Source organism: Lactuca saligna, chromosome 4, assembly GCF_052625555.1.
Source record: "Lactuca saligna cultivar CGN05327 chromosome 4, ASM5262555v1, whole genome shotgun sequence".
NCBI classification, from domain to species: Eukaryota; Viridiplantae; Streptophyta; class Magnoliopsida; order Asterales; family Asteraceae; genus Lactuca; species Lactuca saligna.
Window position 1 is genome coordinate 205,934,313 of NC_136420.1, and position 21,802 is coordinate 205,956,114.

Below are 21,802 nucleotides of genomic sequence, written 5' to 3' on the forward strand. Positions count from 1 at the left end.
CTTATAGACTTGTTATTTGCACTTTTTGGGTCCTTTCCAAGGTCATAATGAGATTTGAACCTTGGGGGATGAAAGGAATTTAAATTTGGACATTTCTGAGCTCTAGAAGCTCAAAGTTGCCACCTTAATTCAGCGATGACTCCATGTCATGATTTAGGCTTTTAATTTGGCTTGGAATGAGTGTTTTAGCTTCATAACATCATGCATGAACGTAAAGTTAGCAACTTTACGTTTAATGCTAGTCTAAGGAGTCCAGATCAATGAGTTAGAAGCATTAGAATGAATTAGAATCGACTAAATAGATATGACACAAAGAGAACTTAGTGAGTCGGGTCGTGAACCCTAACTCATTTTCTAGTTGTGAGTGGAACCATTAAGATGAGGTGGTGATTCACTAGGTTGGACAGGACTAGGACTCGGAAGTTGCAGAACTCGATGAGTGTAAGGAGGGACTCGACGAGTTATATTCGATATGTCCCTTTGCTGATTACGCTAGGACTTGGCGAGTCTGAGGACGAATCGACGAGTCAGTTCGTCCAGTCACGAATATTAGGGTTTCTGAGTTCTAGAACTCAGCGAGTCAATAGGTTGACTCGGTGAGTTAGGTCAACCTGGAAGGTTGACTTTGACCAGGATGTTGACTTTGACCAGGGGTAAATTGGTTATTTTACCCTAAGAAGGATTATCAGATTTTGATTAAGTGTTGTTATGGAGTTGATAGTCGAAGATTCGTCGGAGTAGCAAACTGGGATTCCTCACTCAAGTTTTCTGCACTCAGTCGTTCGAGGTGAGTTTTTCCTCCAGTAGGAACGGGTCTAAGGCACCAATGTCGGCCCGTCCAGGTAGTTGTTGCAGTATGTGGGGGTAAGCCAAATGCATTTCATATGTTTTCGGACTTCGGTCCGATGCTAGGGTGGTCCCGAGAAGTAGTTATGTATGCTTAATCTCTTCGTGATTCATGCATCTTTATGATATGTGTTATATGTTCCGGACTCCGTTCCGATGTCTTGCAAGCCCGATGTAGTATATGTGATTATATATGTGTTCATGTTTATGTTATGTTTAGATTATTTTGGACTTCGGTCCGATGTCGGGCGGGGCCCAATTTATGCCGAACTTTGGTCCGATACCGGGCAGGCCCCAATGCAGTGGGCAAGGCCCAGTATGTGTTTTATGTGTTATTGTATGGTATGTGATAGTTTGGGGGAGCTCAATAAGCTTCGTGCTTACAGTTTTCAGTTTTGGTTTCAGGTACTTCCATTAGCAAAGGAAAGGGCTCGGGATGATCGCATGGCGCACACCATAGTCATAGCCTGGGAGTTTACTTTGATGTTTTGTTACGAGATTTTAATTTGAGACGAATACTATGATGTTTTATGATACATGATTTATGATTTTACTTATGAATTTCGATGGTTTATGATTTTAATAATGATTTGAAAACAAAAATTTTGGGTAACATATTTGGGATGTTTCATACAGTTACTAATATACTCTTATATATTGATTGGCCCAGAACTAGTCTCTCGTTCTCAACCTTTTTAGTGTTCTCATTTAATCTTTTCCCTTTATATTTCATATGAGGAAAGTTATAATTATAATGGGGGAAACATTAGATAAAAATAAATGCTTGAAATATTTTTTGAGGGAAAAAATCGGTATTATTAAAAAAAATTATATATGGAAAATACAAATTTAAAATTGTTGAAATTATGGATGAAATTAATGATGATTAAGTTGGTAGGTTACGATTGAATCTGATTTTGGAAAGTTTATATTTGATAAAGAAAACGCATAAGTTATCAAAAATAAAAAAGGGATAATCACTTGAGAGGGTAATATACTTTAGCTTTTGGTCACTAAATAATTTTTCTTGATTTAATAACCCTTGAACTTGTTGAAATGTGTACATTATACCATTATCACCGATAATAGTGGGGTTTCCGGTCATCTTCCCCGGAAATATTTTCGGCATTTCTTATCTTCGGCTACACTTTTAATCTATGTTTTATTTAAGGAATTAGGCACAAAATCAGAAAATGAACTCACAAACCACACCCAACTATGTGTTCTTCCTGTTTATGTGTGAAAATTCGAAGCTACTGAAGATGAAGATGAACATGAACACACGATAATGAACTCACAAATCGTAGCCTCCGATCTGAAAACCCTTGTCGGAACAAGCGACGGTAAACCTTTGTCAGAATGTCGTCGTCTTCTCCGAAACACCGTCTTTCTTCATTCTGATTTTCTACAAAGCCAAGCTCCGATCTACAAACACTAACAGCTAGGTTCGGATCTGGATTTTAAGGGAAAAGTTTTCAAATGCTCTTTCTTATTCATCTCGCTCATCGATTGTTGTAGCTCTTCAGATTTCGAAGATTCATTTCATATTTCTAGCTTCCGTTTTGATCCATACCCATTGATTTAGGGATTTTTGGGTTCTACACACATGATGAACATTTGAAAAAGTTATTGGTTTGTTTTTCAGATTCAAGATCGTTTTTTATTTGTTCGTATTCCAGAACTGATTTTTTGATTCGGTGACAAGAACGGTGAGTACATTTGATATGTGTTTTGTTTCAGAGATGGGTTTTGATGAACTACCATTAAAACCCAAAAATAATGTAAAAATCTAAGATAGGTTTTGATGAACTACGATTGGATCTTTTAAGATTTGTGTTCAAACCAAAACTTTTCTGAAAATCGTTCACATAAGAATACAAGTACATTACATTTTTGGTCTTATTGCAGACCATCAGAGTCCTTATCTTGTTTGAGTTCATCTAATTTCTAGTTTTTGAGTTAAGCGCATCTGAACCCATGAAACAACCCCAAATGATGGTGATCGGAAAATCATACTTGGCCGGAAACCACGTTTGAAACCATCGAAACCCACTATTACCCGTCATAATGGTAAAATGTAAACGTTTGAACAAGTTTTAAGGGTTAATAAAATAGGAAAAATAATTTAGTGACCAAATGCTAAAGTACGTTACCGTCTCAAGTAATTATGATGAACAAAATTTATGAATATAAGGAAAATAAAAAATTTAAATTTGATAAAGGAACGCGTAAGAAATAAATGCTTGAAATATTTTTGGAAGGAAAAACTTAGGATTATTAAAACAATTATATAATGAAATACAAATTTAAATTGGGTGAAATTATACATGAAATTAATGACGATTAAATTAGTAGGTTACGATCGGAGTCCCTCTTATACAAATTTGTAATGTCACAAAATTTCAAGGTAAAAAAATCATTTTTAATATAATCAAAACACCCATTTGTCTTTTATTCAAACATTTAAAAGTACTTCATAATAAAACAATCATAATACAATTTCCAAAAACACAAGGTCACGGAAAAACATGGGTGTATGCGTTGGAATCAAGTCGGGCCCTTCCTTTTTGAACCAGAAGTACCTGAAAATATAAAAAAACAAACCGTAAGCACAATGCTTAGTGAATTCCCCAAAAATACCGCATACCACACATACAATAGAGAATGGTATGTGCTAGCCATAGTCTTGCCATTATGTCACAAGTCATATCATGGTCTTTCCTTGCGAAGCATAACCTTAGGTCTTACAGATATGTCCCAAGAGCCACCGATTGGCCTTCCATGAAAGCATAACAAAGAAAAAATGCATACACACCCCAACTAACAATCTACTTAACTGTCAGGGTCCGAACCCTAGTCATGCATACATATTTGCCAGGAGCCACCTGTGGGTGTTTCATACAATGCCAAGGGCCACCCCTTGGTCTTTTAACAACACATAAGACAACTGGACTACAATGGTGCCTTCGAACCATACATACAATGAGGATACTCACCTCAGGTTCCTGAAACTCATAGATAAATCTCCAGCTGCAGATCCGCTAAAATCCCTTGTCCTATCAATCACAAAATAATATCGAATTAACAATTTGATCCTGACTCACACTAAGAGTCCAAATTAGGCTAAAATACCTTTTTACTCTTGCTCGAACTTGGCCCAAGGCCAAAGCCCAATCCACTTGTCCAAAATCCCAAATTCAAAAATAATCACCCAAAGCCCAAACATGGCCCAATTTTCTATATTGGGCCAAAAACCCATCATGGGCCTAATCCGAGAAGGCCTAATATCCTAAAAGGCCCAAAATATCCATTGGTCTACTCCAGTTAAATGTCTTGCTAATGGTCAATAGTCAAAAGGTCAACAAATCAAGAAAGCCAAAACAGACTGAGTACGCCCCACGTACTCAGTTGGTATGCTCAGCGTACATGTACGCGCAACGTACCACAATGCACGCCCGCGTATGCACACTGCTCACAATCCACTTAAAAAATATCTTAGTCCCTTAAGCCAAAGCATCCAATACTCCGAACTTGTTTCAAATCATGCCTTAATCCATAAAGTTGTTGACATTGAGCTTTGGCATGGCTCAAAGGGTCCCAAATCAAAGTCCTATCTTAACAACTTCCACAAAGGCACTAAAACTCATGCATGGGTTGATATTATCCCCCCCCCCCCCCCCAATTCCATTTTTATGTATGTGGGATATCTAAAACCTCCATATCTAGGGACCAAACTCCTGAAGCAAACTCATTCTCCCAAAGGCAAACCAAAGAGACCACAATGTGCCACAAACCACTCTAAACTAGATCCATCCAAAAGAGATGACAAGATTAAAGAATTTTACCTTTAATAGGTTGCAAAAGATGAGTAACTTCTAGATCTCAAACCTCCACTCCAAGTGATGATTCGGCAACAAGCTCGAATCTCTTCAAAATGTACAAAAACACTCCAAGATTCCTCACTAAATATTAAGAACTCCAAGATGGTGGCTAGGTTTCGAGATTAGGGTTTAGGAGGCATGGAGGCTGATAAAAGGCAAGGGTTAATGAATAAAAGAAGCTTAAATAGGACTAAACCCCTATAAATTAGGTTTCCATCTGAAGGGCGTACACCCCGTGTACCCCTAAGTACGCCTGACGTACTTAGAAGGCATTCACGACCCATCCAACCAATACACCTTGCTTACTTGGTGAGTACGCCCCATGTACTCAAACAAGCTCTAAAACACTTAAATTCAAATCAGCCATAACTCCTTCGTTCTAAGTCCATTTTCGATTTTCTTTATATCCACAAAAAGGTAACGAGAAGCTACACACTTCTATCAAGTCATCCTTGCCTTAAGACTTTTTTAACAAAATCCAAAATTCATAAATACCTGAATTGCCAAATCACCGATATACCCATGGGCTCTGAAACACAACCGAACACTCAGATCACTTAATCTATAATATTCTCATCCAAAAAGGGCTAGGTCCCTCTTCCCCTAATGCCCGAAGCCTTATGAACGCCCGAAGCCTTATGAGAACTGATGATTTGGGTCACGAGCCCAAATAATGAAATGCTTTAAAACCGAGTGTTACAACTCTCACCCACATAACTTAGATTTCGTCCTCGAAATATCTCCATAATAACACCCAGCCACACCAGATAACCTAAATAGCCCATCCACAACTCTAATATAGACTGAAGGAACATATATTTATATATCTAAAGTTGACCCTTAAGGAATAATTCTTACCTCCTTGTCTAAAATCAAAAGTTTTGAAACCATGTCTCCCTGCCTGACTAACATCCCTCTACGAATCACTGACCAATGACTACAACATAACACTCTTGCTTGATAGAACGCTTAGATAATCCTTTGAGTAGAAGACTCATCCTTGCAACAGTTAGACTCATATGAAGGCTACACTGTAGGTTCAAATCATGTAAATTCCATTACTAAATTATGTTCCCTTCTCAACTAAATGTTGATGTTACATTTTCATTCAATTTAATAAAACAAATTGTCTCTAGCAAAGATATATGGTTAGTTCCGGACTCCGGTCCGATGCAGTTTCCGGACTTCGGTCCGATGCAGAGGGCGAGGCCCTGGCTAGTTCCGGACTCTGGTCCGATGCAGTTTCCGGACTCCGGTCCGATGCAGTTCCCGGACTTTGGTCCGATGCAGAGGGCAAGGCCCTGGTTAGTTCCGGACTCTGGTCCGATGCAGTTTCCGGACTCCGGTCCGATGCAGTTTCCGGACTTCGGTCCGATGCAGAGGGCAAGGCCCTGGTTAGTTTCCGGACTTCGGTCCGATGCAATGGGCAAGGCCCAGTAGATGCTTTATATGTTATTGTATGGTATGTGGTAGTTTGGGGGAGCTCACTAAGCTTCGTGCTTACGGTTTTCAGTTTTGGTTTCAGGTACTCAGTTTTTAAAAGAGGAGGTCGGGAAGATTGAAGTGCACACACCATTTGTTCAGCCTAGGATGTTTATACTCTGATATATTTGACAATTGTTAAGATATTTTGAGATACATTCTTTATGATTCTTATATGACGATTGATGAACATGGTTTTATTATTATTTTTAAAACGAAATTTTCAGACTGTATTTTTGGGATGTTATAAGTTGATAGTTTATGTAATGTGATATATTTGATGTTTTATGTAATGTCGTATGTATTTATTTCTGCATTTTTATCAAATCTGCATTTTATAATATACACAAACTAATATCATAAATAAATTGTTATATATATATATATATATATATATATATATATATATATATATATTTGCAGTGACACCTTTAGGAACCACATTGACAAGGTCGTGACAACAACTGATTCCAAGAAGAGTATTCGGAAACACTTATCAATAGAGACGACGCCAATAGTGACGACAAAGACATTTACCGGCGTAGAGTATTAGGGACAATGCCATTTGAGACAACAAGTGAGTATTAGCTAGTAGGTAATAGCGACGACACGAGATGCCATCGCTTAAGGTATTAGCGACGACACGAGCATCAATTGCGACGTTTTTTGTCGTCGCTAAAGGTTACATTTTTTTGTTGTAAGTGCTCTATGTTGGACAAAACTTCATACCCCAACAGTTTTGATTCAATCTTTCACCAGCTTTCATTTTCCAGCCACTAATGCTAGTGGTGATAGACAGTTGGCGTAATCAGAGAAGTCATGGTCACCGTATGATTGATATATCATTTGTTCCAACATTGGGTCGTGCAGCCAACTGTTAATACCCTTGTCAGTTCAAACATTTAAGGATTCATTTTCATCAAAAGTTCATAGACGTTAAGGTGGTCATCAAACGTTAGATTACTTATGGAGTATGTTGGCATTTGATTCTTGGCTAGTTTTCATATATAATTCAAGAGTCTAGGTTCTTTATTTGAGGCATTTGGATTTTACTGTGGACAACAGAGTACACGGAGCATTTGTGGAATTGTGCTAAAGCCACAACCATCCCGGAGTTTGAAACACTGATGAGAGATTTCAGATCCTATGATGTGGAAGCATATGAATGGCTTATGAAAATCCCTCCCCATCATTGGGCTAGAAGCCATTTCTCAGGTAATTACTTATTTGTATAATTTTATATATTTTCATTATTTCCCGTTGATTTTGCTTACCAACATGTACTATATAATAATAGGTAGGGAATGTTAGATATGTTGTTGAATAATTTGTGTGAAGATTTCAACAGTAAGCTCATAAAATGAAGGGATAAACCAATAATAACCTGTTTGGAGTTCATAAGGGAAAGGTTGTTAAACAAGTGCACATGTCCACTAACACCTACTGGTGAAAGGTTGTTACATGCAAACATATCAAGTGCTTCACAATACACTGCAAGATGGAATGGAGTGAGTAAGTACCAGGTTAAAGGGCCATGGCATGATCAACATATTATGGACATGGGGCAGATGACTTGCAGCTGTAGGAAATGGGAGTTGACAGGCATGCCTTGCAAGCATGCAATTGCAACAATCAATGAAATGGCAGATAATGGTGAGCAAGTAGGAGAACTGTACACCTATGTGCATAAGGTGTATTGGCTAGAAACATGGAAAAGCATGTACTCTTTCACAGTCGACTCCATCAAAGGAAGGAGCATGTGGCCTAAGAGTGATAGTCCAACAACCCTTACCCCTCCACCACACCACAAGCAACCAGGAAGACCAAAAAAGAAAAGGAGGCAGACTACTGATGAGAAGAGTGTAAGCCAAAGTCAGAAAGAGAACCCCACAACAAGGTCAATGTGAAAGTCAGAAGCTAACTAGGAAATTTGTGAGTGTGACATGTAGTAAGTGTAAGAACAAGGGCCATAATGCCATGACATGCAAGGGTAAGGGGGGGGGGGAATGGAGGTACCAGTTAAGCAAATGAAGTTTGAAGTGTTGCAAGGGTAGGCTACTAGATTTTGTGTTTTATTTGTGGTTGTAATATTTGGTAATGTTTTAAAACTCTACTTATTAAGTAATATTTATTCCCTTTTGAACTTGGTTATGTAATGGTTATGCACTTTTGAACATGGTTATGCAATAGCTATGTAATTTTGGTACTGCTTAATGGTAATGTTGCAAGGGTAGGCTACTAGATTTTTTGTTTTATTTGTGGTTGTAATAGTTGGTAAAGTTTTAAAACTATTGTTATTATGTAATATTTATGCCCTTTTGAACATGGTTATGTAATGGTTATGCACTTTTGAACATGGTTATGCAATAGCTATGTAATTTTGGTACTGCTTAATGGTAATGTTTGGTTTTTTGTTTTGTTAAAGCGGTTATTGGTAATGTACTTTCTGGTATTCTGTTATGGTTAACATCATAGTCAATATTTAACATTTTCAGCATTACACCATACACTATTATCATAACCATTTCAACTGAGACAATTTATAACAAAAACTACTGAGACAATTTATAACAAAAACTAACAATTTCATTAAAACAAGTTACCATTGATAACCAAAAACTAACACTTTCAGCTTACAATTTATAACAAAAACTAACACTTCCAGCTTAGAAAAACCAACACCAAAACACAACATTACAACAATCTTCCAAAAAGTACACCCTAACATGTAAGCCCTAATTCCTAAAGTAGATAACCAAAAGAAGCAGAACCCACCTTATAACCAAATACATCTTGAGTTTTGTTCAATCACGTTGCATATTCCCCAAATCCAACTCATGCCTGTTCATTGTTCTCAGCAATTGTCGATCTTGGACACATGTGGGGGTCAACCCACCCAATAGATCTACATTTTGAATCCTACAATTATACAGAAAAGTGGATGGATTATTAAATCAAAATCGTCGACCTAATTTTGCACATTGTTACCTGTTTAGGGCATGCAAAGAAACGACGAGCAGGGTTTAAATCTGTCCAGGAGGTTCGCAAAACAGCATCTCTTCCACAAAAACATAGTTGTTGCACCATTGTGAGTGAACAAAGAAATCGATCAACCAAGAAAGAGTAAGAGAGAAAGATGTGTTATCTGAATGAAGATGAAAGAGAAGAGAGACGTTGTGGATTGAGTCTTAAAGGAGTTTTCAAACCACAGGGACCAATAGATAAAAAGACGAAATTACCCTCACATGGAGGGCACGTGCTACACTAAACGGAAGGAAATGGACGGGAGTTAACTCCAGGGACCAAAACCACAAGAAGTTTCATGTTTTGGACCAACCATGCAACTTGAAAATTTTTTGGACCTTATCCACAATTTTTGGATAACCACAGGGACGAAAAATGAAGCTTTGTCTTTATAATATTTTAATATATTATTGTATTCTAGACAAATGCATATATTGGTTTAGTTGAAGTAAAATTTGGTGATTGCCGTATTTACCTAACAAATGGATGAAAGTTAAATTGGTAAAACTACATCTAAATCCACAATTGAAAGATTCTATCATTTTTTTTTACACAATGCCAATAAATCATGTAAATTCCATTACTAAATTATGTTCCCTTCTCAACTAAATGTTGATGTTACATTTTCATTAGATGTTACATTTTCATTCACTTTAATAAAACAAATTGTCTCTAGCAAAGATATATGTCGATTTTTTAAATTTTTATTATTATTATTATTATTATTATTATTTTTTTTGACTTTTTCTTTGTTCAAACATATTCAACATCATGATTCCATGATTCTATCATTTCTTTGACAGATCGCCAATAAATGAATTTAATTCCATTCCTTATTTAAGTAAATGTTGATGCTACGTTGTAATTAAGTTGTTAATAAAAAATTATTGTCTGTATGGTTGTCTTAAGCCCACTTTCTTGACTAGACATTCAACATTGCCATCTATATACATATTTATTTATACTCCGTATATTATATATAAAATTTTACCTGCAGCCAGGGAGTTACATCTGTATATATTATGAAATCCATGTATCATCAGTTTCATAATTCTTTGTCGACGTAGAAAACATGAAGTTGTTTCTCCCGTTTTCAGCAAGTATAGCAGCCATATTTTTTGGTTTTCTACTAAAATTCCTGCTGCAAATCTTGAAAGGAAAGAGAGTGAAGAACACAGAACCACCTCAAGCAAAGGGCCGATGGCCGGTAATCGGACACCTGGGCCTTCTTGGTGGACCTGAATTACCTCATAGGGTCTTAGGTGGATTGGCTGATAAATACGGCCCCATCTTCACCATCAAGCTTGGTGTTCACAATGTTTTGGTGGTGAGTAGCGCTGAGATGGCGAAAGAGTGCTTTACCACAAACGATAAGGTCTTTGCAAGTCGACCCAAGTCAATGGCAGTAGAACACATGGGCTATAACTATGCCATCTTGGCTCTCGCTCCTTATGGGGACTACTGGCGACAAGTGCGCAAGATCTTGACACTCGAGGTTCTCTCTCAGCGACGTGTGGAGATGCTTGGACCTCTTCGTGCTGCAGAGGTTAAAGCATCCATGGAAGATATATATAACGCTTGGGTAAAGAATAAACAGACTGGAAGTTCCGACATGGTAAAGGTGGATATGAAACAATGGTTTCAGAACTTGATATTAAATGTTGTCGTCAGGGTTGTTTCAGGAAAAAGGTTTTCACCTGATGACAAAGAAGGGGTTCGATTTCAAAAAGTGATAAGGAAATTCTTTGTCTTATTGGGCACATTTGTGGTGTCTGATTTTATTCCATATCTCAAGCCTTTGGACCTGGGAGGATACGAGAAAAAAATGAAGATCACAGGAGAAGAGATGTACGAAATTGTTACAGGATGGCTAGAGGATCACAAGAGAGTGAGAGCGGAGGAAAAGCATGCGCAGCAACATGAAAGAAGCCAAGTCTTCATGGATGTTCTGATTTCCGTTCTTGAAGGTGCCTCCCCAGAGGAATTCCGTGGTTTTGACCATGATACCATAATCAAGGCTACATGTTTGGTAAGCCTAATCTTTATCTCATCATCATTTTATACATCACCAATGCTATACGACTACTATTAGTAAAGTTTGTTAATCGTTTATAGTTTCTTCCACATTCTTTATAATATTTGCAACAGTTTTCAGTGGCAAAGATAAGGTGTGCAAAAAACAAAATTATCAGCATGCATGTTGCTTGAAATCTAATACAACAAATTTGTTTTAACTTCAAACTTGCAGACTGTTTTAGCTGCGGGATTGGACACATCGTCTGCAACGTTAACATGGGCTTTATGTTTGTTGCTCAACAACCCAAGAGTATTAAAAATTGCCCAAGATGAATTGGATGAGCATGTTGGAAGGAAGAGAGCAGTGGAGGAGTCGGACCTGAAGAACCTTGTTTACCTTGACGCAATCGTTAAAGAAACACTGCGTTTATACCCGCCTGGACCTCTAAACCTTCCTCATGAGTCCATGGAGGATTGCGTTATTGGTGGCTACAAAATCCCTAAAGGCACACGTTTATTGACTAATCTTTGGAAAATTCAACATGATCCTAATAAATGGTCAGACCCTGAAGAATTTCAGCCCGAAAGATTCTTGACAACTCATAAACATGTTGATGTCAGGGGAAACAATTATGAATTGATTCCTTTCGGTAGTGGTAGAAGAGTATGCCCTGCTATTCCGTTTGCTCTTCGGTCTTTGCATATAACTTTAGCTACTTTAATACAACAATTTGTGCTTAAAAAGCCATCGGATGAACCCATTGATATGAGTGAAAGCGCTGGAGTGACTATCAGCAAAGCGATCCCACTTGAGGTCCTTCTGGCGCCTCGTTTATCCCTTGATATGTACCCTGTTGCTGCATGATACGTCTGCTTCAAATCATCTACCAAGCCCCGTTGCCACTAACCATGCGCCCACACTCTAGTCTTATTGAAGAATGATTCCAAGACAATCCCGAAAAATCAGAAAGTCTTCTTACTATCTTATCAACAGCTTGCTATTAGTCATACTACTTTGTTTTGGATTTTTCTTAATTATTTCATGCAATGGTTTCTTGTTTCTTCTGCTTGTATGCTCTGTATATAGAACCATTCATTGTTTACATTTTAAGCATCGATAATACCAGAGTCTTAGCGTGAAAATTTTCCCTCCTTAACTTTGTGTTGTTTAATTACACGAACATGCACGCATAATATTTGCTTTATACCAATTTTAAAATGGTCTAAGTCAACATTACTATATATTACCCTCCGATCCCAATTTGCACTGCAGATTCCCAATGGCCAAGCCACATAGGTCCAGTGTAAGCCCAGAACTACCCTCAACTTTTTGATTTTTTTTTACTAGCTAGGCCCAAACCGACTAAATTACTAGGATACCAAAATTCCCCTTTGAGCATCCAAGAAGTTATTGTCTTCTAAACTGCTAATAACTTATATTATGAACAAAACTAGGGTATAATGTTGGCTGCGTTTATTTAGGATATGTCCTCTGTCCCCACTGATAAATATTAAATTAATATCACTTCTTTGTTTGTTTTGATGGATGCCAATTTTCTTTTGAATATTAAAATAATCCCATCAACTTGTAGAGAAGAGATGTAGGAGCCCCATCCCTTTGTTTTTATTGCACTAAATCAAAGGAGAAAGTGAGTATTTGTTTTATAGAAGGAAATGAAAGAAGAAAGTGAAAATGTTTGTTTTGTTGCCATTTTTCATGTTGTTTTTTTTTTTGTTTATGCATCAAACGAGCACAACCTCGTCTTCTCTGCTTGTTTTTATGCTTAGTTACTATGTTTATAATAAGAAACAATGTTTATTTTTTGTTAATTACTTATTATTTAAGTGACATGGATAAATATGTAACAAAATGAAAAGTTTTGGATTTATCAGAGGCAACTAATGCTGATTTTTCTAATAATAGCCATGTTGAAATCAATTTAGCAGATCTTCCCTCAGACCCTAGGATATATGAGGATTAGGATTTTAGATTATGATTCTAGTGTTCGAGATGAACTTCAAAGAGCATACCTCATAACAATTTGTGTCCCGCTGCATTGCGTGGCTACACAACTAGTATTCCATGATGAGTATCAACTTGAAATTAAGGTTATAACTCAAATTCAAAATTTAATATTTTAAAAGTTTTGATATTTAAAAATTTTTAAATTTTAAATTTCCAAATTTTAAAAATCCGATATATTTCTCTTATTTCTATAATTCTCTCAAATACAATGGCCATTTTACCCCTACATATTATTAATACAATTTTCAATAATATTTTTTTACTAATTACCAAAACTAACTTAACTAAAGGAAATGATTGGTTGAAAATCGTTCTCATGTTCTCACTTTATTTAGTGATTTTATTTGAGCCATCCCCTATATATATATATATATATATATATATATATATATATATATATATATATATATATATACACACACACACACACACACACACACACACACACACACACACACTAGTTGTGTACCCGCGCAATGCTGCGGGACACAAATTGTTAGGGATGAACATGGACTGATGTGCGCTTTTGGCCGAAATGAACATAAATGTAGAGTTTTTTTTTGAATAATACAAATTGGTTCTTCAATATGATTAATTTTTGGTTGTTCCATACGGTTCAATTTGTTTCATTTTGGTTGAGTTTGAAACAAAAAAAGATAGGTCACGATTGTTTGTTTAGAGTATTTATAAAACCGAAAAACTTGAGAATATATAAATAGTTACGAGCATGTGCTTTAATTTTCTTCAATAAATTGTTCTAAGACATTTGTTCAATAAAATAATAGTTAACCGGATTTATGAATATATAATACGAATTCCATCACCAAATAACATTTGAGAACCACAGAAAATACGGTATATAAACTCTTCTCATTTAAGCTAAACATTATTATTATTAGTCTTAGGTTGATCCTTTTGAGTGATGGAAACATCAACTTGAGATTTATGCAAAAACTATAAACATACTATTATTAAGTTATCAATGTGCCAACAGACCATGAATGTATAGACTCACTAATCCATAGGCAAAAGAATGCATGATATGCGATAGAAATACAAGACATGAGAACACATACATATGAAGTTAATAGGTGCTTTCACTTAATTAATTAAACACTTAAACAATAGACCTAAGTATTATATAAAACTTTAATCAACATATAAAACTACTTGTATTTGTCTTTTATAAAGTCTACTGCAGTCACATTTTTATTTTAATTTTGTTGCAAAATAATTAAACATTTTGTACTAAGATAGTATTACAAAATTGGTAAAAAAATTAACTAGATGGGGTGAGTTTGGAAAATCTTACAAAAATAATAAAAAGTAATTAAATATTTAATAAAATATAATTAATTAGTTATCATCAAACGATTTCAGTTTTAGCTCGTATTTTTTTTTTTTTTGATTCGTTTTTTTGGGTTATGGATCTATTCAGTTCTTTTTCCAATTATTAAGGTATATAAATCAAAACTTAATCGACTATTTTAGTTTTCAAAAAGTAAAAATCACATTGTCGGTTTTTGTTTTTATTTTTGTTTTTTCGGTTTCTTTTTATTCAACCATACAAATTGTTGTTTTAAATTGATAATCTACATGTGTATTGACCTTCTCTTACAAATACACTATCTCATTGAGCAAAATATAATCAAACCACTAACCACAAAACATTTTGAACCACTAACCACAAAATATTTTGATTTTATCAGCAATAATGCAAAGCAAGCTTTACACATGGAATTATATTCTAGGCTACATAACAATAAACTTTAATTATCACAACAACTTCTGCTTTGTAAACAATCTGACTTGCTCATTTAGCATGTAAATAAGCAAAATATTATGGAATAAAAAAAGATAAGCTAAAATTATAACAAAAACTTACGTATCCTACCCTACAACCATATATTGAATTTCAACCGGAAAATGAAGTATCTTTCATTCTTTTCTTATGTTAAAATATATGATTCATAATTGTTTAACTTTTATTCATATCTAGCCTTTTTAACATTTAAATACTTATTTTTGTTTTAAGTTAACAAGTATATTTAATAAAATGAAAAAAAAAATTATTATACATATATAGTGATCTTGAACAAGTCTACCTTTCTTATACTCTTTTTATTTTTATTAATATTTAAATTATAAAAAATAAACAGATACGGAGTATTTCTAAACTGAAAACTCATGTCAAAACATTTTTTTTACTAAAATTGATGATATCATAAAACTATTATCATAGAAATAAATAGGCACACAATTATTAAAAATTAGATCTTGAAAAAGAAAGCATATTATCGTTATGCATGAAAATGAAGTATTAAAAAGGAATAAACATGCATACACACAATTAAAAATGGGATTATACATTGCTCTTATATAAAATTAATAAATAAATTTCCTCTATAGTTATGTATTAGAGGGAGATGGTTATGATTAATACATACATTAGTAAAACCTATGACAATAAAGATGAAAAACAAGAACTCTTTATAGCCACAAAAAGGTGTATATTCCATATAAATTTCTCGACAACTGAATGCGCGGACACACACACAAAAAAAAAAAAGAGATTTTGACAAGTTAATGAGCTTAAATGCCAATAATATTATTCCTATCGAACGCAATGACACATGAAATTAAATTTGAACTCTACTTGAGATTCATATATAAAAAAATTATAATAGTTTGAATAATATCTCAACAAAAATAAAAAAGATGATTAATAAAATGATAAAATAATGAATATGCCATGTAACCTCATTTTTGTTTCTAGTTGTTGCATGAAATGGTGGGAGAGTCTTGTAATATTGCAATGTTTGCTTGTAGATAAAAGTAGGAGATAGTAATTAATGATAAACGAGATGGTAAACCATGGGGGCAAAGTTCCATCTAGAGCAGAATATAGAGACATAGTTACGACGATGCCCTGCATTCTTGATTTTAATTAGGGCCTAGATAGATGTGATTATTTATATGAGAATGTATGAGAATTCGGCATCTAAAAAAATAAGATAAGCGAATTCAATAATTCAAAAGTAATTCCCATAATTACCAATCCATGGTATTCGAGTTTAGCAAATATTAATGGTCTGTTTATGTATATTTCTATATCTAGCTTACATTTAATAAATAAGTTTTTAAAGTTGATTTCCACAATCACCTCCTTAATTCATGGTGTATGTTGTATTTGGTAAGGATTGATGGTTTGGTTTTCCAAACAAAGATTAGTAGTAATTTACATTAGATAATTGTAATTAGTAGTAATTTACATTAGATAATTGTAATTGTTGCTTTATAAATTGTACCTCTTAATGTTTTCAAGAAATGTTTAATATGCTTAACAATATAGTATATATATATATATATATATATATATATATATATATATATATATATATATATATATAGAGAGAGAGAGAGAGAGAGAGAGATAGAGAGCTAGGTTTAAATGTTTTCAGCAACTATTGTGTGCATGAATGCACCAGTAAAAATTTAGGAAAAAATAAATCATTAATAATAAATATAGGGGTATAATAGTAATCTATACTATAATTAATTACGGTAAATTGATAAAATCAAATAATATCCCCCTTTAAATTAGGATATTAGTTTTAAAATCTCACCCCCACTAGATTAGGGTTTTACGCTCCCTCTTTATCTCATAGTACCCACACACACATAAACGACAGATGATCTGAAATCGAATTACATAAATGAATTGTCTACTCTTCAAAACTTCTTCAAAGAGACTCACTAATCTTGCTTCCCTTACATGTAGCTTCAACTTCTTCAATAGAGTCCCGATAGAACTACTCTTCTTAATTTTAGTCATAACAGGTGATGATCCACCTTCCGTCTTAGGCCTCCACACGCAGAAAGTTCCAGAAGCATGAATCTCATTATCCTTTGATTTACCATATAATCACCTTCCGATTCGTAGGCTTCTGATGATGAACACGAAGAAGATTCTTCTGGTTCATCAATGAACAACTTCCATAATGAACCGGTGATAGAATCAGAAGCATGAATGTCATTATCCATTGATTTAACTTCATCCTTGATGAGAAGATCGCGATTGAAAAGAGGAAAAACAGTCCAGCCTCGCGAATCGATCTCTTTTGTTGAAACTCCTTCTTCACTTAAATCCAACGAGAATCTAAAATCGTCTTCATCAGAATCCCGAAATTCGTGAACTCGACCGGCGTGTTCTTCACGTATGACTTTGGCGATAGCCATGGGTGTGTTCTTCGATCTATAAGAGATTCTGGAATGGTGTGCAGTGGGAGATTGCACCTCATGAACTCCCTGTACCAAGTGGTTATGCAGTTTCTATGTTGTTTATCAATCACACAATTCTTGCTCTTTCTGAAGCAGGAATCTTATACCAGGTTCTTCCATGGAATTTTGATTCTTGTCTTGTTGTGTTTTTTAATCATTAAATTTTCTAATTTTCTAATATGCAGATGCAACTAAGTGAGAATTCACAGCCGATACGGATCGAGTACACAACAATTCAAGATTCTAGCACAACCATGTTCATCAAATCTGGTGTTATATCACATAATACGGAGTGAGTAAGATCAAGTAATTTTATTTTCAAACCAATAAACTAATTAGGTCAAATTCTTATTATAAAATGTGAATACAGGAGGATCTATTTATGCACGAAAAATGGTCTGCTATTGGAACTTACTGAGGCTATCCTCCAAGGTTAACTTTTTTTTTTTAATCTAAAAAGGGTATTTATGTCTTTTCACAAGCTGCAAAGTGCTAAAGCAGACAAAATATAATCAATAATCAAATTGAAGTATATATTATGAGTAAGTAATAAAATACATGTAACACAATAAAGTATTATTAAGGAACTTATTATTTTAAATATTATTTTTTACACTCAGATGCCAAAATATTTTACGTTATTCTTCTTCTAAAAGTTAAGAACCAACTCAGACATGAAAGAAAATAGTCCATTGGCCTGCAAAATTTCAATAAGCTATTTTAGTTTAGCTTTGAACCATGTTAAAAATACTCGAACAGTTTCATAACCAAGTTAGCTAGAGTTATCAGACCAAATAATGGAAACAAAACCATTGGATGTCAGGGTGTTGCTATGGCATGGTCCTGCTATTGCCTGAGATAGGAAAAGTAAGCAATAAAAAATAAAATTATGCAGAAAGCGAACGAATAAATGGTCTAAAATTGCAAATACAATCAAGCATTCAAAAGTAAAATTATGCCAAAAGTGAAGCAATAAAGGGTATATGAGTAACTTTACATGATCATGTCAATAAAATTTTTAAAAAAATGTACCTTGGTGGGCTTGATTCCAACCCTTATGAAGAGTTCATGGTTCATTAAAGGCAACTAACAACGTGAGAAGTAATGTCTCATGACGTGAGTATGGTTCGGGTTGTTTTTGAAATTATGACGAAATTTGGCTCACGACGTGAGAAGTAATGGTTCATGTCGTGAGAACTAGGTACTGGCAGATTGCATTCCTTCAACAAATCTTATGTCTGTGATCTTTATTTTAACTCGTAACTTATTAAGACTTGTTTTAAGACCTATTTTGAAGGAATTCTTTCTTCTCTCTACTCTATCTTCATACATGATTGTTACCCCACACTAATCAAAGATTAGGGTCTTTGATTATTTTCTCTAACGCTATTGGCTTCTCTCCTATGCTTTTTCTTTTTCTCTCGACATGAAATGATTCAACGAACATACAAACTGTTGGTTGTACTACAAATTTATTGATTTGGGATTGAATTGCTATTCATCTTTTTGGAAAAAAAAATGAAATAGGACAAAATTGATTTTTTTAGAATTTGTTTATTTAGATTTAAAATAAGTATGAGTAAAAATGTTTTTCTATATTCAATTAATAAGAAAAATAAAAAAATTGAATATTTCTTTGTTTTTTGGTAACTGATCCTAAATTCAAGGGAATTTTATTGAATTTTATTTTAATTAAAACATACAATTACTAATATACTCTTATATATTGATTGTTCTAGAACTTTTCTTACGTTCTCAACCTTTCAGATGTTCTCATTTAATCTTTTCCCTATATATTTAATATGAGGAAAGTTATAATTATAATGGGGCAACATTATCTAAAAATAAATGCTCGAAAAATATTTCGAGGGAAAAAATCAGGATAATTAAAAAAATTATTTATGGAAATACAAATTTAAATTGGTTGAAATTATGGATGAAATTAATGACGATTAAGTTGGAAGGTTACTATTAAATCCGATTTTGTAAAGTTTAAATTTGATAAATAAATAAAAATCGCGTAAATTATCAAAAATAAAAAATTGATAATGATTTGAGAGGCTAATGTACTTTTTCTTTTGGTTACTAAACTATTTTTCATGCTTTATTAACTCGTGAACTTATTGAAATTGTACATTATACCATTATGACCAGTAATAGTGGGTTTTCCGGTCAGCTTATGTGGCAACATTTTCAGCATTCCTTATCTTCGGCTACACATTTAATCTAGGTTTTATTCAAGGAATTAGACACAGAATTCAGAAAATGAACTCACAAACCACAACCAACTATATGTTCTTCGTGTTCGTGTGAAAATTGAAAGCTGATGAAGATGAACATGAACATGAACACACGAAAATAAACTCACAAATCCTAGCCTCCGAGCTACAAACCATTGTCGGAACAAGCGACGGTAAACCTTTTTTAGAATGTTGTCGTCTTCTCCGGAACACCGCCTTTCTTCCTTCAGATTTTCTACAAAACCAAGCTCCGATTTGCAAACCCTAACACCTATGGGTCGGATCTGGATTTTAAGGGAAAAGTTTTCAAATGCTCTTTCATATTCATCTCGCTCATCGATGACAGAACTGTAACTCTTTCGATTTCGAAGATTCATTTCATATTTTGAGCTTCCTTTTAGATCCATACCCATCGATTTAGGGATTTTTGGGTTCTACACACATGATGAACACATGAACAAGTTATTGGTTCGTTTTTAAGATTCAAGATCATTTTTCATTTGTTCGTATTCCAGCTTTGATTTTTTGATTCGGTGACAAGAACGATGAGCACATCAGATATGTGTTTTGTTTCAGAGATGGGTTTTGATGAACTACCATTAAAACCCATAAAACCTTAAAAATCTAATATTGGGTTTTATGAACCACGATTGGATCTTTTAAGATTTATGCTCACACCAAAACTTTTCTGAAAATCGTTCACATAAGCATACAAGTACATCACATTTTTGGTCTTATAGCAGACCATCAGAGTCCTTATCTTGTCTGAGTTCATCCAATTTATGGTTTTTGAGTTGAGCGCATCCGAACCTATGAAACAACCCCAAATGATGGTGATCGGAAAATCATACTTGGCTGGAAACCACGTCTGAAACCGGCGAAACCCACAATTATCGGTCATAATGGTATAATGTAACGTTTCAACAAGTTTAAGGGTTAATAAAACACAAAAAATAATTTAGTGACCAAATAAGACCAAAAGCTAAATTACTTTACCCTCTCAAATCATTATCCCAATAAAAAATTTATGAATATAAGGAAAATAAAAAATTAAAATTTGATAAAGGAACGAATATGAAATAAATGCTTGAAATATTTTTAGAGTGAAAAACTTGAGATCATTAAAAAAATTTGTATAAGGAAAATACAAATTTAAATTGGGTGAAATTATACATGAGATTAATGACGATTAAATTGGTAGGTTACTATCGCAATCCCTCAAACTAAGGCTCTCATACCAACTTGATTTTTTATATAATCAAAACACCTATTTATCTTATATTCGAACATTTAAAACTATTTCATAATAAAACAGTTATCAGAATACAATTCCCAAAATCACAAGGTCACGGAAAAACATGGGTTTATGCGTTGTAATTAAGTCGGACCCTTCCTTTTTGAACCAGAAGTACGTGAAAACATGAAAAATAAACAATAAGCACAATGCTTAGTGATTTTCCCAAAATACCACATACCATACATACAATAGAGAATGGAATGTGACAGCCATAGTCTTGCCATTATATCACGAACCATATCATGGTCTTTCCTTGCCAAGTCGGGGCCATAACACTAGGTCTTACAGACATGTGCCAAGAGCCACCACTTGGTATTGCATGAAAGCATCATAAAGACAACAAGCATACATTCCACAACTAACAATCTACTTAACTACCAGTGTCCTAACCCTGGTCTTGCATACATATTTGCTAGGAGCCACCTCTGGGTGTTTCATACAATGCCAAGGGCCACCCCTTGGTCTTTCAACAACACATAAGCCAATAGGCCTACATTAGTGCGTTCGACCCATAGATACATTGACGAGACTCACCTCATACGGCTGAAACCCACAGATAAATCTCCAGTTGCAGATTCGCTAAAATCCCCTGCGTTGTCAATCACAAAATAACATCCAATTAACAATTTGATCACGAATCACACTAAGAGTCCAAATTAGGCTTAAAGACTTTTTTACCGTTACCTAAACTTAGCTTAAGGCCAAAGCC

The 21,802-nt window shown here is 34.4% G+C and overlaps 1 protein-coding gene across 1 annotated transcript; it reads left to right on the forward strand.

Moving 5' to 3' along the window:
• Window positions 1-10,239: 10,239 nt before the first annotated feature.
• On the forward strand, window positions 10,240-12,390 carry LOC145043271 (flavonoid-6-hydroxylase-like). Its single transcript, XM_078991874.1, has 2 exons — window positions 10,240-11,262; window positions 11,482-12,390. Exons 1-2 carry the CDS (start codon window positions 10,306-10,308, stop codon window positions 12,112-12,114), a joined length of 1,590 nt encoding a protein of 529 aa, XP_078848000.1. The 5' UTR covers window positions 10,240-10,305; the 3' UTR covers window positions 12,115-12,390.
• The last annotated feature ends 9,412 nt before the right edge of the window (window positions 12,391-21,802 follow it).

What these genes read in the sequence shown, in the direction of transcription:
- LOC145043271 (XM_078991874.1), top strand. Translation starts at nt 10,306, where the DNA reads ATGAAGTTGTTTCTCCCGTTTTCAGCAAGTATAGCAGCCATATTTTTT. An exon ending in TAATCAAGGCTACATGTTTG is followed by an intron (nt 11,263 to 11,481) that starts GTAAGCCTAATC and finishes TCAAACTTGCAG; the next exon opens with ACTGTTTTAGCTGCGGGATT.